This window comes from Mytilus edulis, chromosome 4, assembly GCF_963676685.1.
Source record: "Mytilus edulis chromosome 4, xbMytEdul2.2, whole genome shotgun sequence".
Taxonomy (NCBI): Eukaryota; Metazoa; Mollusca; class Bivalvia; order Mytilida; family Mytilidae; genus Mytilus; species Mytilus edulis.
In genome coordinates, this window is record NC_092347.1 from 74974609 (window position 1) to 74987951 (window position 13343).

Here is a 13343-nt window from a genome sequence, read left to right on the forward strand (position 1 = left end):
TTTTTTATTATTTTTCTTGTATCCATTTTTTTTTTTTTTTTTTTCAACTTTCAACATTCGTTTTCAACATTCAACATTCGTTTTCAACAGTTTTCAACATTCAACATTCGTTTTCAACAAAACGAATGTTGAAAGTTGAAAATCGAATGTTGAAAACGAATGTTGAAAACGAATGTTGAAAACGAATGTTGAATGTTGAAAACGAATGTTGAAAACGAATGTTGAATGTTGAAAACGAATGTTGAAAATTGAAAATCGAATATTGAAAACGAATGTTGAATGTTAAAAACAAATGTTGAATGTTAAAAACGAATGTTGAATGTTGAAAACGAATGTTGAATGTTGAAAACGAATGTTGAATGTTGAAAACAAATGTTGAAAGTTGAAAATCGAATGTTGAAAACGAATGTTGAATGTTGAAAACGAATGTTGAATGTTGAAAACGAATGTTGAAAGTTGAAAATCGGATGTTGAAAACGAATGTTGAATGTTGAATGTTGAATGTTGAATGTTGAAAACGAATGTTGAATGTTGAAAACGAATGTTGAAAGTTAAAAAAAAAATCCATATCCGTTCGTTCTGTCCGGTACGTATCCGTTTCACGTACGTTCAATGTCCGTTGTGTGTCCGTTAGGCATTCGTTACATGTCCGTTAGTACACCAACGGACTCCCAACGGATAAAATTTTTGTCAACGGATAACCTTTTTTTATCCGTTAGGCGTCCGTTCGAGCTATCCGGTAAGGTGTGACCGAGGCTTTAACGTCCGTTCTATCCGGTGGAAAAATTTTGAGCATGTTCAAAACTTTGAACGGACGTCCAACGGATAAAATGTCCGTTGAACGTCCGTTGGACGTCCGTTTTGTACGGTACTCGTCCGTTTCGTTTCCGTTTTTTATTCGTTACGTGTCTGTTATACATCCGTTTGAGGTCTGGAAGATAAATTCACCAACGGACTTCTACCGGACGTTAAACGGATAAAACGGATGTTGAACGGATGAGAAACGGACTTCTACCGGATGTACAACGGATAAAATGGATGATGAACGGATCTAAATGCCAATTGAAAATTTCGCGTCAGAAATGACAATTATTGGTATGTCAGATTCCTAAAGGTTCATGAATTCTTATTATTCATAATTGATCTTAGAGTATAGGCACGCCTTCACAATCAAGCAGTTCTTATTCAGGCCAGACACTGCCCTTTGGCGGGATTTTGAAGAACAAACCAAAACCAGTTACACAGAAACATTTTGAATATTTATGCGATTTACATGTATTATTATTGTCGCCTTTGATTTTCATTTTATCCGGTACGCTTCCGTTAGGTGTCCCTTTTATGTGGTACTCGTCCGTTTGATGTACGTTCGACATCCGTTCTGTCCGGTACGTTTCCGTTTCTCGTACGTTGCATATCCGGTGTGTGTCCGTTATACATCCGTTACACGTCCGTTTTATTCGTTCAGTACATCAACAGACTCCCAAGGGATAACAATTTTGTCAACGGACAACTTTTATTTTCATCCGTTAGGCGTCCGTTCGTGCTATCCGGTAAGGTGTGACCGAAGCTCAAGTTTTAAACGCCGTTTGTTCTAACGTTTTTTTCTCCATGGAGTAGTACTGCAGCAACAGAGTTTCACTAATTTTAAAACCAATGTTTTGCGCACAAAGGATTATTTTTTAAATACTCCCTCCACGTTTACAGCCAATTCATATTTGAGCTTATATATGTTGTGTCGTTGTTCTCCTCTTATATTTAATGCGTGTCCCTCAGTTTTAGTTTGTTACCCCGATTTTGTTTTTTTGTCCATAGATTTACGATGTTTGAACAGCGGTATACTACTGTTGCCTTTATTTATATTCAAAATAATATTAAAGGCAAATATATCATTGATCATCATTCTTTATAAAAAAAAAAAGAGAGGGCGAAAAATACCAAAGAGACAGCTAACAAAAAATAAAAAGACAGACAGACAAATAATAGTACACAAGACACAACATAGAAAAAATAAAGACTAAACATGTTTTAAAAATAATAATCCTTGCAACGCAAAATTCAATTGTAAATTATAATGTAATGTATAATCAGCAACATATATCTCTGGTATAATCCACATGGAAAAGTGGAATTGAGGATTCGTGTGAGAATTTATAAAATGAATAAAAAAAAATTCGAACCAAACAAATTACATCTATAGAGGTTAGCATAATGTCTTCATAAATAGACAAGTGTCTAAACAACAATCCAGACGTCCTTTTGCACCCCTTTCATTTCTTTGCTTATTCCGTCATGAAGGAGGTTAACAATAAGGCCTTTCCCGGTATATCTTAGTTTTTGCTGACAATTTTGTATGCTTATAGTGTCTGTCAATCTGTCACAATTTCGAAATAATGGGCAAAAACTCCTATAGATAATAACTCACCAAACAGCTACAGTAATCTGATCTAAACCTCTATTTTATGGTTCGCTGGTCAATGTTATTTTTTTTTGTGTTTTGATATGCTTTTAAGATACTATAAATATAATAGGTTAACTATATTTGGTGTATGGAATGAGTATAAGGTGTCTGTTTTGGAAGAATCATATGACCTCGACCTCATTTTCATAGTTCATATTTAATTTTCTGTAGTTTTGTCTTCTTCTTAGATACTGTAAAAGGTAAACTGTAATTGGTGTATGAAATGATTGTAGAGTTGACATTACTGGCTGGCACGGTTGATCTTGCCTTGACCTCATGTTCAAGGTTCATTGGTCAATAGTTTAGTTTGTCTGATTAAACCTGTTTCAGTCTCAGGATCTCTTAGATATTGTAAGCAATAGAACTATAGTTTGTGCATGGAATGATTACAACGTGTAGGTGTCTGTCTGAGTGTCTGCCATGTATCATCTGACATTGGACTCATTTTCATGATTTATTGGTCAACCAATGTTTGCCAACCGTTCAATTTTGTTTTCTTCGAAAAAATTACACCCTGAGAGTTTAAAAAAAAAACCAAACACTGTTATTTGATAAAAAACAAGAATTTGTCCAAAGTACACGGATGCCCCACTCGCACTATCATTTTCCATGTTCAATGGACTGTAAAATTGGGTAAAAAATCTAATTTGACATTAAAATTAGAAAGATTATACCATAGGAAACATGTGTACTAAGTTTCAAGTTGATTGGACTTCAACTTCATCAAAAACTACCTTGACCAAACACTTTAACCTGAAGCGGGACGGACGGACGAACGGACACACAGACGGACGAACGAACAGACGGACGGACGTACAGACCAAAAAACATAATGCCCCTCTACTATCGTAGGTGGGGCATAAAAACAAAAAACAATTTCAATTACACTCTAAGAAATCGAAATCACACACTGAGATTTTAACATGAAAATTGCATACTGATATTTAAAAAAAAACAAATTGAGAATTTACAATTACACACTGAGATTTAAAAAAAGACACTGAGATGAAATAATTTGAAAAACACACACTCGCTGAGAATTCCGAGATTAATATCCACTTTACTAATGAATTTTCATCACAGAGATGAATAATTCAATAGATTAATACTTTGGTATCCCGAACTATCGGCATTATAATGGTCTTCAGCCAACATTCGTATTAAATTTCAAATTACATACCCGACAAATACTCTAATTCGGTAGGTCACATTCGTGAAAAGGGAATAGGAATGTAGTTACGAGATAAGGAACATATTCGATATCATCTGTGAAACGTTTATTCCATAACGGTCAACCAAATCGTGATGGAGTCTATGTTGCTACATAGAAATGGAAAGCTCACAATTGGGAAGCTGCCTTTGTGTTCATTTTCATAATTGTTACGTTGTCTTGATATGATTTAATAGGCACTTGGGTAAAAAATTGCATAGTATTGTTTGTCTTTTTTTCAGATTGTACCAATGTTTTCTTATCATTTTAATACAGTTTTCCCCCATTTGGTTATATTTTGTAATGAGAGTAATTTGGTTATTTTTAATGTTCTATTGATCTTTAATAACGCATTTCTATACGTTGGACTTCTTTTGAGATATTTTATATTCATTTGGTGCCAAATTGGAGGACTAATGAGTTCTGTCTTTGTCTTAATTAGTTGTGTCTCAATGTCAGAGTAATTTTCAATTCACAGCGTGTGTTTTTCAATTGAATCTCAATGCATTTTTATGAAATCTCATTGTGTAATTTTCTATTCTTAGTGTGTGCGTTAGGTCTTTTCAAGTAATCTCAGTGTGTTTTTTTAAATTCTCATGTGTAATTTGGTTTGAACGTTTTTTTTTTACAAGAACGGCTTTTCATAAGAATGTTTAGGTTTCACAAGGTTTTGTTTTTTTCCTTTTATACTATAAGCAAAAGATCAACCTTTATTATGATCCTTTATGGAATGACTTAAGGTGTCACGTATTTCTGTCATGGGTTATTTGATCCGGGCTTGATCTAATTGTCATTGATCATTGATAATGTTAATCTTATGCGATAACAGTAAAACTTTCATTCACAGGCTGGTATGTACAGCAGGAGAGACATTTCAGCGTGTGCGCTCTTGTAAACTCCATTGACTTAACCATACTGTATTGGCAGATTTTTTTTAATTTAAACTTTTTTTAGTTCCTTATTAAAGAATTGTTGAAGACACAAGTTTGTCACAGTACCGCCGTAATCTCGAGTGCATGAGAAAATTGACAAATTATGGCAGAAAAGAGGTTTTTGAAATCTACCCAAATACTTGGAACCTGTAACAGAAATCACCCATTGGGATACTCGATACGCGACGTGAAATGACGTCTTGACGTTAAAACCACAGTCACTTGTTTCTATCCATGGTTTCCACTTGTTTCTATCCATGGGAAGACCCACTTTCAACGTATATTTACGTAAATATACGTTGATAGTGGTTTTCCCACCAGTAGAATAACGGAAAATCTATGTTGTCCGTTGTTGATTTTAAATTATGAAAATTCTTTCACTTCCGGTTGATTTCTACCAAAAAATCAACAAGGTTTTTTTGGTCTCAAGTGTTTTGGTAAAACAGAATATATTATCATGCAGTGATATTCTCACAAAAATAGATGACTGGCCAAAAAAATTGTGCTTCTCCCTTGTGGAAAACATTGATTATAAACTCAGATACATCAAGGGTGTACATAGCTGCGAAAACGTAGCTCTTAAGGTCCTTTTGATGATTTTTGATATTTGCGGACCATATGGCAAAAAAAAAATCAAAAGGACAATAGAGCTACGTTTTCGCAGCTAGGGTGTACAATGAGCTGATAAGTCTGTCACTGTCAATAATTTCTTAGGCCCATAATTTTGGCATTTCAAATAATATGAGGCAGGCATTACCTGTAAATGGGGACGAAGTTTGTATGAATTATTTTTTTGTAACTAAAATATTTGTTAAAAAAAAGAAACGGAAATACCGTAACGTTTCCGATTTTGGTTCTGTTGTAAGAAACTTTTAAAATTGCACACATAAAACCTTACGTACACATCACTTGTCCGTCCAGTCTTCGAATACTCTTCCCCTGTCTGGGATCTATACAAAAAACAACACATCACTCAGGTTGAGCAGGTACAGCGTAAGGCAGCCAGGTTTGTCTTCAATAATTATAAAGACAGATCACCTGGAGCAGTTTCAAATTTAATTAAATATTGGAATGGGAAAATTTAGAAATAAGAAGGAAAAAAGCTAAATTAACTATGCTGTATAAAATAAATTGGGGGTTAGTTGAAGTTCCTAAGGACAATTTAACAATATCTGATAGACGTACTAGGGGGAAACATAAATTTTGGCAAATATCAACAAATAAAGATTTCTATAAATTTTCATTTTATCCTCGCACTATTTCGGACTGGAACTCACTACCTGAAGCAATAAGTATGTCTCACACAAGGCTTCCAAAAAACATTTGAGCCAGCCGGACATTTTAAATCTGATCCCGATTTTAATCCCTTAAGACTTAGTCACAAAGGCAATTATGGTAATCAGATGGTCATTCCAATGATAATGACATTAGATTAAAAAACGATTTTAAACTTTACTTTGATATGAATTTGATGTTTGGATGTAAACTGTTAAATTGGCAGTGCATCACTCAAAGTGTGCTCATCAGCGTGCTCATATCTGCCATAGACTCTTTATTTGTGCAAAATGACATGCCAAAAACTTTATTTTCGTTTTTAAAATCACGTTTTTCTAAAACCGGATGTTGACTTGACAATGGTAAAACATGGACCATAAACGGATACGTAAAATCCGTGTACGTTTACAAAGCATGACTGAGTGAAGAAGCTCTTTCCACGTTATTTCTTCAACAAAATACTTGAAATGAACGTTTAGATACATGTATCCAGGATAATTTTAGCATTTTGAAGAAATAAAGGATGCATAATTAAATTTCCAACATTTGCACATGCGCACACATGTTCTAGTTCATTCAACGTAGTTCTGACGATTTTTCATTTAAACCTTTTAAATTTTTCATCAAATCATGTAGATAAACTAATTTCTTATAATTTTAATCTTTTGTGCTAAATCAATGAGCTACACACCGCTGAAATGTAAGAAAATAATTGTGTATAGACCGATCAATTTATACGATGTCCGGTACTGAACATAGTTCACCTGTCAGCTGAACAGGTAGATATGATATCACCTGTCCAACAACTAATTAGCCTTGATTAAAATTAGAAAGTATTAAAGTAGGGGTTGTTTTGATAGTAATTAATCATCATGTCACTTTTATGACCGGAAATGTGTGGATGTTAAAGGCAAAATGTTGGGTCAAAAAGATGGTGAATTATGTTAAAATGACCGAAAAAGCCTTGAAAACTAAAATGTATATGACCGTTTCATGCTTTACTCAGCCGGACTTTTATCGGACATTATACAAATGTCCGGAATATATGACCGTTTTGGAAGCCTTGGTCTCACACCCTGGAATCCTTCAAAAGTGGCATATCTACTCTAACACTTAAGGATCCACAACAACTTATTAAACTACAAAGCCACTGTACATAATGTATATATGTTATTGTTAACGATTTTTCTTTGTCATATTATTTTTAAATTAAGTCCATATGTACATCATGTACATACATTTGACATAGCACACAAGTTCTGGGAAGTTTAACACTCCTACCTAGGAGTCTACTCCCGTATTCGGAAGAAGAAATTGTAAGGGATTTTAGTTGTGACGTTATTTAAGTTATGACGTCATATGCAATGCAAACAAAGAAACGCTATCATCAGGTAGCGTTTTTTCATATCAAGGAATTATTAAAAATGAAATTGGTATTGCGTTCCTTCCTATTTTATACTAGACTGATAAATATATATTTTACTCAAAGTTTCATACAAACGAGACCGGAAAAAGGAAGTACATTGTAGATTTCTGTGCAGATGCGAGAATTCAAAACATGACATCAAAAAAATTGAATGATTTTGAGTTCATTAGTACAATGAAAATTTCTGGAAAATTTTCCTGATTTTTTTTTTTTATTTTTTTTTGATTGATTTTTTCTGCTGTTATTGGGGACTTCGTCCCCATATTAGGCTATTTAAATACTTTTTGATAAGATTATCTTCTTATGTGACTGCATTTAACTGGTGAGCTTTACCTGGTTTGTGGTGCACCACTATAGCACAGGCACTTGTCTCAGAATTTTTTTTCCTATATACCTTAATATAATATGTTATATTAAGGTATATATAGGATTATTTTTTTCTGAGACAAGTGCCTGTGCACTATAGTGGTGATAACAAACTGACAAAGACAGTGCTAAATTCAGCGATTTGTAGTGCTAAATGACGATTTTTTAGTGAGACTTCAAAAGACATTACTTTGATAAAAAAAAAATCAGTATAAGACTCCCCAAAGTAACATTTGTCTTCAATCTAAACATTCATTACACCGGCACTTGTTTCTATCCATGGGAAGGTCGACTATTCATATACATGTAATTTCTCATATCATATAAATGTTCTATGTGCTTACTGTGTACTTCACCTACATGTACCTGCCACCCTTTATTTTTCCATATTTAAACAGTTTTCACAGTGACCCATCGATTCAGACATTTTTACTTTGATATGGGAGGAGCTCTGACGTCCCACGGCCCCAGCTTGTCTGGCAAACAGCTGTGGACGTCAGAATAATCTTGGACTACTTACGAAATATATTCATTTTATCATTTAAAAGCATTTATAGAAACAGTTGTAAGGAAGTGATGCCCATTAGAATATTCAACCCTTAGCTCAACGTACCAACATAAACAAATTATACAATAAAACTCTACACATGTATCAGGAATTACTTTGTGTAATTGATTTATGTCAAATTCTAACACTAGACCTTCAAAAATTCCTCTTTAAAGATCTTCAAATAAGCAAACATAACTTATTGCAATAAAGGAAGAAAAAAAAGAAGTGAAAATAGCATATTTTTTTCTCCAGGTGAGACTTTCAGCCTTTTAAAGGACTAGTTGCTTTTACAGAAATTTAAGTGTAGATTTCCTTGTAGTTTGAAATAATAGTAGTTTATACATGTACATTTATTCTTATATCGAAGATCTTACTGTATTTAATAGGTATGACAAGATTTACTAAATTAACTGGTGGTCAAAGAAAGAGACCTGAAGAATCCACTAAATGGGAAGATCTAAAGAAAAATCAGCAAAACACTGACAGAAGTAGTGAAAACAGGCAAAGAAATTATGGGCGAGCAAGTTCAGAGATTAATACCAGACAAGGTGCTAGTTGTGGGAAATTCAGAGACGGTTTTAAATTGAAAAAATTTGGATTTAGTGATGAAAAGGAAAAAGAGTTATTTACCATGTTAAAGAAGGAGACAAGAAGCGACAACAGGAGGGTGAAAAGAATAAAGAAAAAACAAGAAGAAAAGGTAAAAGCCAATGACTACTCCTCATGAAAAATGGTTGTGGGTAGATTGTACTCATTTCTGTGCACCAAGTTGAAAAAAAACCTTAAACGATTATGTTAAATAGTATGGCTTATATATATATTATTAGCAAGTCTGAATATGATTAAATTATAAATTATGTTCATTCCAACTCATTATTGCAGATTTTGTTTTGTTTTGTGCATTTATATGTGCAATTATGTACAGTAACAATTTCTTATTAATTAATAAATTTGTATAACAAGGTACGTTAAATTAAACAAAAACTCCAGTGTTCTCTTCAGGAATATTTGTAGAAGCAACAACACATATGTGCACACAGGTTGGCTGTAGATTTAACCTTGTCATATTTTTCTTTAATGGCTCCAAAATGTAAAAGTCAATAATGGTGTAACATCATATTTCGAATGATGTTATTGTCAGGCACAGATGTCAAACTGTCTTATTTTCTGGCACACGAAATGCAACCTTAAAAAGTTACTAGCATCAAGAGGGTTAATGATTCTTCATTCTGTATTTCAGGTTTGTTATAACTGTAGAGAGCCAGGCCACAATATGTCTGAGTGTCCAACAGCAAAAAAAGACATTGAACACGGAACAGGAATATGCTTTAAATGTGGGTCTACAGAACACTCATCTAGTTCATGTAGAGTTAAAGTTAAGCCGGGTATGTAATGAAAAACAAGAAACTTATTATTCAAGTATGATTTATTCATATTATTCTGCCATCTTGTGTCCTAGAAAGATACAAGCTTCTGCATTCCAAGGCTCTCACTGGAATCAAGTTTTGCTTTACATATAAGAACCGTCATATAGGAATACAGATTTTTGGAGTCACTTTTAAAGTTCTTGAGTTATGTCTCTTTGTAGCGTTATATGCTAGCGGGGGAATCATCTGTGTCCCTATGGACACACTCCCCATTTATTGTTTTATTTTTTAAAGAAATCAATTCTCATAAAAATAATGTAAAATGTGTAAAATTAAATTAATATTTTGTTTTGTTTTACAGGAGATTTTCCCTATGCTAAATGTTTTATTTGTGGAGAGACAGGTCATTTATCTAAACAGTGTCCTGACAATCCTAAAGGTTTATATCCTATGGGTAAGTACAAAACTAATGCATATGGTCAAAACAGTTACTGTGGATTTGTTTATTTTTTTGTTGTATGAATTTTTATGGATTGAGAAAAAACTTGCATTTTCGTGGATATTTCATTTCCTGGATTTGCCAAAGTTTGCATACAACTTGACTGAAAAGTGTTATTTGTGAACTTTTGAATTTGTGATCCACCTGTACCCACGAAATCCATTAAAATTGGCATCTAAACAGTAACAATGAATCCACAGTTAAAAAAAAATCAACTTGGTTTATTGAATTTCTGTGTAGCGCAGTAAAGAATTTCATATTATTTAATGATAATAGAAATAAACTGTTTAATTCAGTCAAAAGAACATAAACATAAAAACATCAAATTGCCAGTGCACTCACAGACTGAATAAAAGTCAAAGGCTTAAATGTTGAATCTGTTTATGCATTGAACAGTTTACACACAAAAAGCCTTGAGAAAGTGTAAAAATCTTATTTCAACATAGACATTTGTTGTTTTTGTTTCTATAAAATTCACCTCAGGCTCTGTTGGAACCCTTGGATTGCATTAAAATGTATCCCTCATGAATGAAACACTGTGAAATCAACAGTGTTTACCAGGGTTGCAAAAGTAGTTTCAACAATATGGTCTATTAAAGTGTAGAACAAACAAAGAAAAGGGCCAGTCATATTCAAACATCAGTACAATAATGCAAATTTTTTGAAGGAATGACTGTAATATTTTTTCTGTCTATGAAGAAATAACATAAAATTTTTTGTGCACACTGAATAACGCGTGAGCGGGTTATTTAACAGTGTGCACCACATTTTTTATAATTTAATACTAAATTCCATTTTAAACTATAGAAAACCATGAAAAAACGTTGATGACGTCACAGTCACATGATTAAATTATGTCAATGGGCTGATAACAAAATAACGTCAGCCAATCAGAAGACACGTTACATACAAAATTAAATTATTTAAGAATATATGCAAATAAATTCAAAATATTTATAATACCTGTATTCTACATACAAGGTTTCGTACCATAATAAAAAGAAATAACTAAAATCTTAGTTCAAAATTTGTTATATACATGTGTCATGTCCTGACATAGTTATGCACATATACTGATCATTTCAGGAGGGTGCTGTAAAGAATGTGGGTCAGTGGAACATTATGTGAAAGATTGCCCAGAAGCACATGCCAAACTGGGTAAGTTAACTATAATTTAATAATAACAAGAATGTGTCCTCAGTACACGAATGCCCCACTCGCACTATCATTTTCTATGTTCAGTGGACCGTGAAATTGGGGTAAAATCTCTAATTTGGCATTAAAATTAGAAAGATCATATCATAGGGAACATGTGTACCAAGTTTGAAGTCGATTGGACTTCAACTTCATCAAAAACTACCTCGATCAAAAACTTTAACCTGAAGCGGGACAGACGGACGAACGAACGGACGGACGGACGCACAGACCAGAAAACATAATGCCCCTCTACTATCGTAGGTGGGGCATAAAAAAATATCAGGGTTTAATTTCCAGAAAAATTATCCAGCCTATTTAGAGTTTTTTTTTATTATACCAATTAGATTATTCAGATGCGTAGTAATATGACATTTTGATGCAAATATTTTACTGTGGTAGACTACAAAGTAAATTATCACAAAATTTGGCATATTTTTGTCCCATCCAATACACAAAATGTACCCTCATTTTCTAGTGAGAATCCCAATTACCTGGACAGCCTCAATTGTATTTATTGATAATTTGGTTCGTCCTGAATATGCATTAAATGTTTGCCACTGGATGTTAAGCAAACAAAAGTCTATTAAGCAATCAATCCTATACATTCATGAAAAAAGTTGAGATGAAATGTAGATTTTAAAAACACTAATCACAATATTCAGTAAAATCTTGTTGTCGCGATATAGCTTTTTTGTGCTAATGCGGCGTAAAGCAACCAACAATCAACCAATCAGTAAAATCTTGTTTCCTTGTTAAACTTTTACTTCAGATTTCCTGTCATGATTTGTCGTTTTAGAAGAAGTATTCATGAAATTAATAATCACACAAAGCATGAGAATGATAGTCATGCAAACAGTGTTATTATAAAAATGAAAAAAAAAGTAATTGGAAATAAAATTTAAAAAGAGATGTGGAAAACAGCAAGCAGACAGAAACCCAACAGTATCTAAAATGTGCATTAAACATTTTTGTTCACTCCAAGAATGATAAAACTAGTGATCTCTAACTTTTATGACTGTGTTTTGTAGGAATAGACAGTGTCACACTTCCCACACTAGACAACTTCACAAGTGCTGATGCAGAGGAAGAGTTGGTTGATGTTAGACCACAGACTGTCAAGAAAAAAGTTCCTAAAATGGTTAAATTCTGATTCCTTATTAAATGCCTTAAAAAATGTTATATTGTTATATTAAAAAGTAAATCATCCTCAATGTTGTTCTTCTCTTTGATCTTCTTTAAATGACTTTAAAGTATTCGTTCTATGAATTGTTGACTGCAGTATGGACTTTGCTCATTGTTGAAGGACATACAGTGACCTATTGTTGTTAATTTCTGTGTCATTTGGTCTCTTGTTGAGAGTTGTCTAATTGACAATCATACCACATCTTCAGTTTTATATTTTTGGATTTATTGCATCATATGCATTCAGGACCTATTGAAATACTAAATTCAAAAATTACTCTGAAATTTTATTCTTGTGAATATTGCAACTTGGTTATGTGGGTGATTATCACAATAATAACTTGCAATCCAATACCTAATACATATGCAGATTTTCATGGAATCGCAATAATAAAACTCATATCTTTGTCCTTTCTTCAAAAATCACATGCCATAATTTCTGAATTTACAGTACCAGTTTTCTGTTGTCTTGGACTTATTGTTTTACCCCTGTCAGTCCGTCTCTCTGGCCTATTATGGGTTATATAGCTTTTTCAGATAACTCCTACAGTTTGAATGCAAGGAAGTTTTCACTTTGCTGTCTGTTTGTGCATATACAGTGATTTCTGTTAATGCATTCTTTTTTGGGAGAAAGTTGAATGTTGTCACTTTTTAGTTTTTGCTTGCATCAGAGGTCTTTTGCATGTTTTTTTGTTTATACAGTTTTGATTTAGAAGAAAAACCAACATGGTTAGAAAACAAGAGTGCACACACTGAAATATCTTGCCTTCTTTACTTAACATTGATTTTATGTTGATAGTTCTAAATATAAAGCTTTACAACAAGTAACACATACACTTAACATGATCCAAGAAAATGACATTAAGGTCAGATAAACCAAA

General features: G+C 33.1%; 1 protein-coding gene across 2 annotated transcripts; it reads left to right on the plus strand.

The window, feature by feature from the left end:
• The first annotated feature begins 1067 nt into the window (after window positions 1–1067).
• On the plus strand, window positions 1068–12491 carry LOC139520489 (zinc finger CCHC domain-containing protein 9-like). Of its 2 annotated transcripts, none has more exons than XM_071313153.1 (6): window positions 1068–1095; window positions 8604–8917; window positions 9458–9602; window positions 9946–10038; window positions 11170–11241; window positions 12309–12491. In XM_071313153.1, the coding sequence occupies exons 1-6, from the start codon at window positions 1083–1085 to the stop codon at window positions 12428–12430; spliced, it is 759 nt and encodes a 252-aa protein (XP_071169254.1). In that variant the 5' UTR covers window positions 1068–1082; the 3' UTR covers window positions 12431–12491. The 2 variants fall into 2 exon arrangements, with proteins under 2 accessions (XP_071169254.1, XP_071169256.1); XM_071313155.1 differs by lacking the exon at window positions 1068–1095 and adding an exon at window positions 4965–5037.
• Window positions 12492–13343: the final 852 nt, after the last annotated feature.

What these genes read in the sequence shown, in the direction of transcription:
- LOC139520489 (XM_071313153.1), top strand. An exon ending in TAAAGGTTTATATCCTATGG is followed by an intron (nt 10,039 to 11,169) that starts GTAAGTACAAAA and finishes TGATCATTTCAG; the next exon opens with GAGGGTGCTGTAAAGAATGT. An exon ending in AGAAGCACATGCCAAACTGG is followed by an intron (nt 11,242 to 12,308) that starts GTAAGTTAACTA and finishes TGTGTTTTGTAG; the next exon opens with GAATAGACAGTGTCACACTT.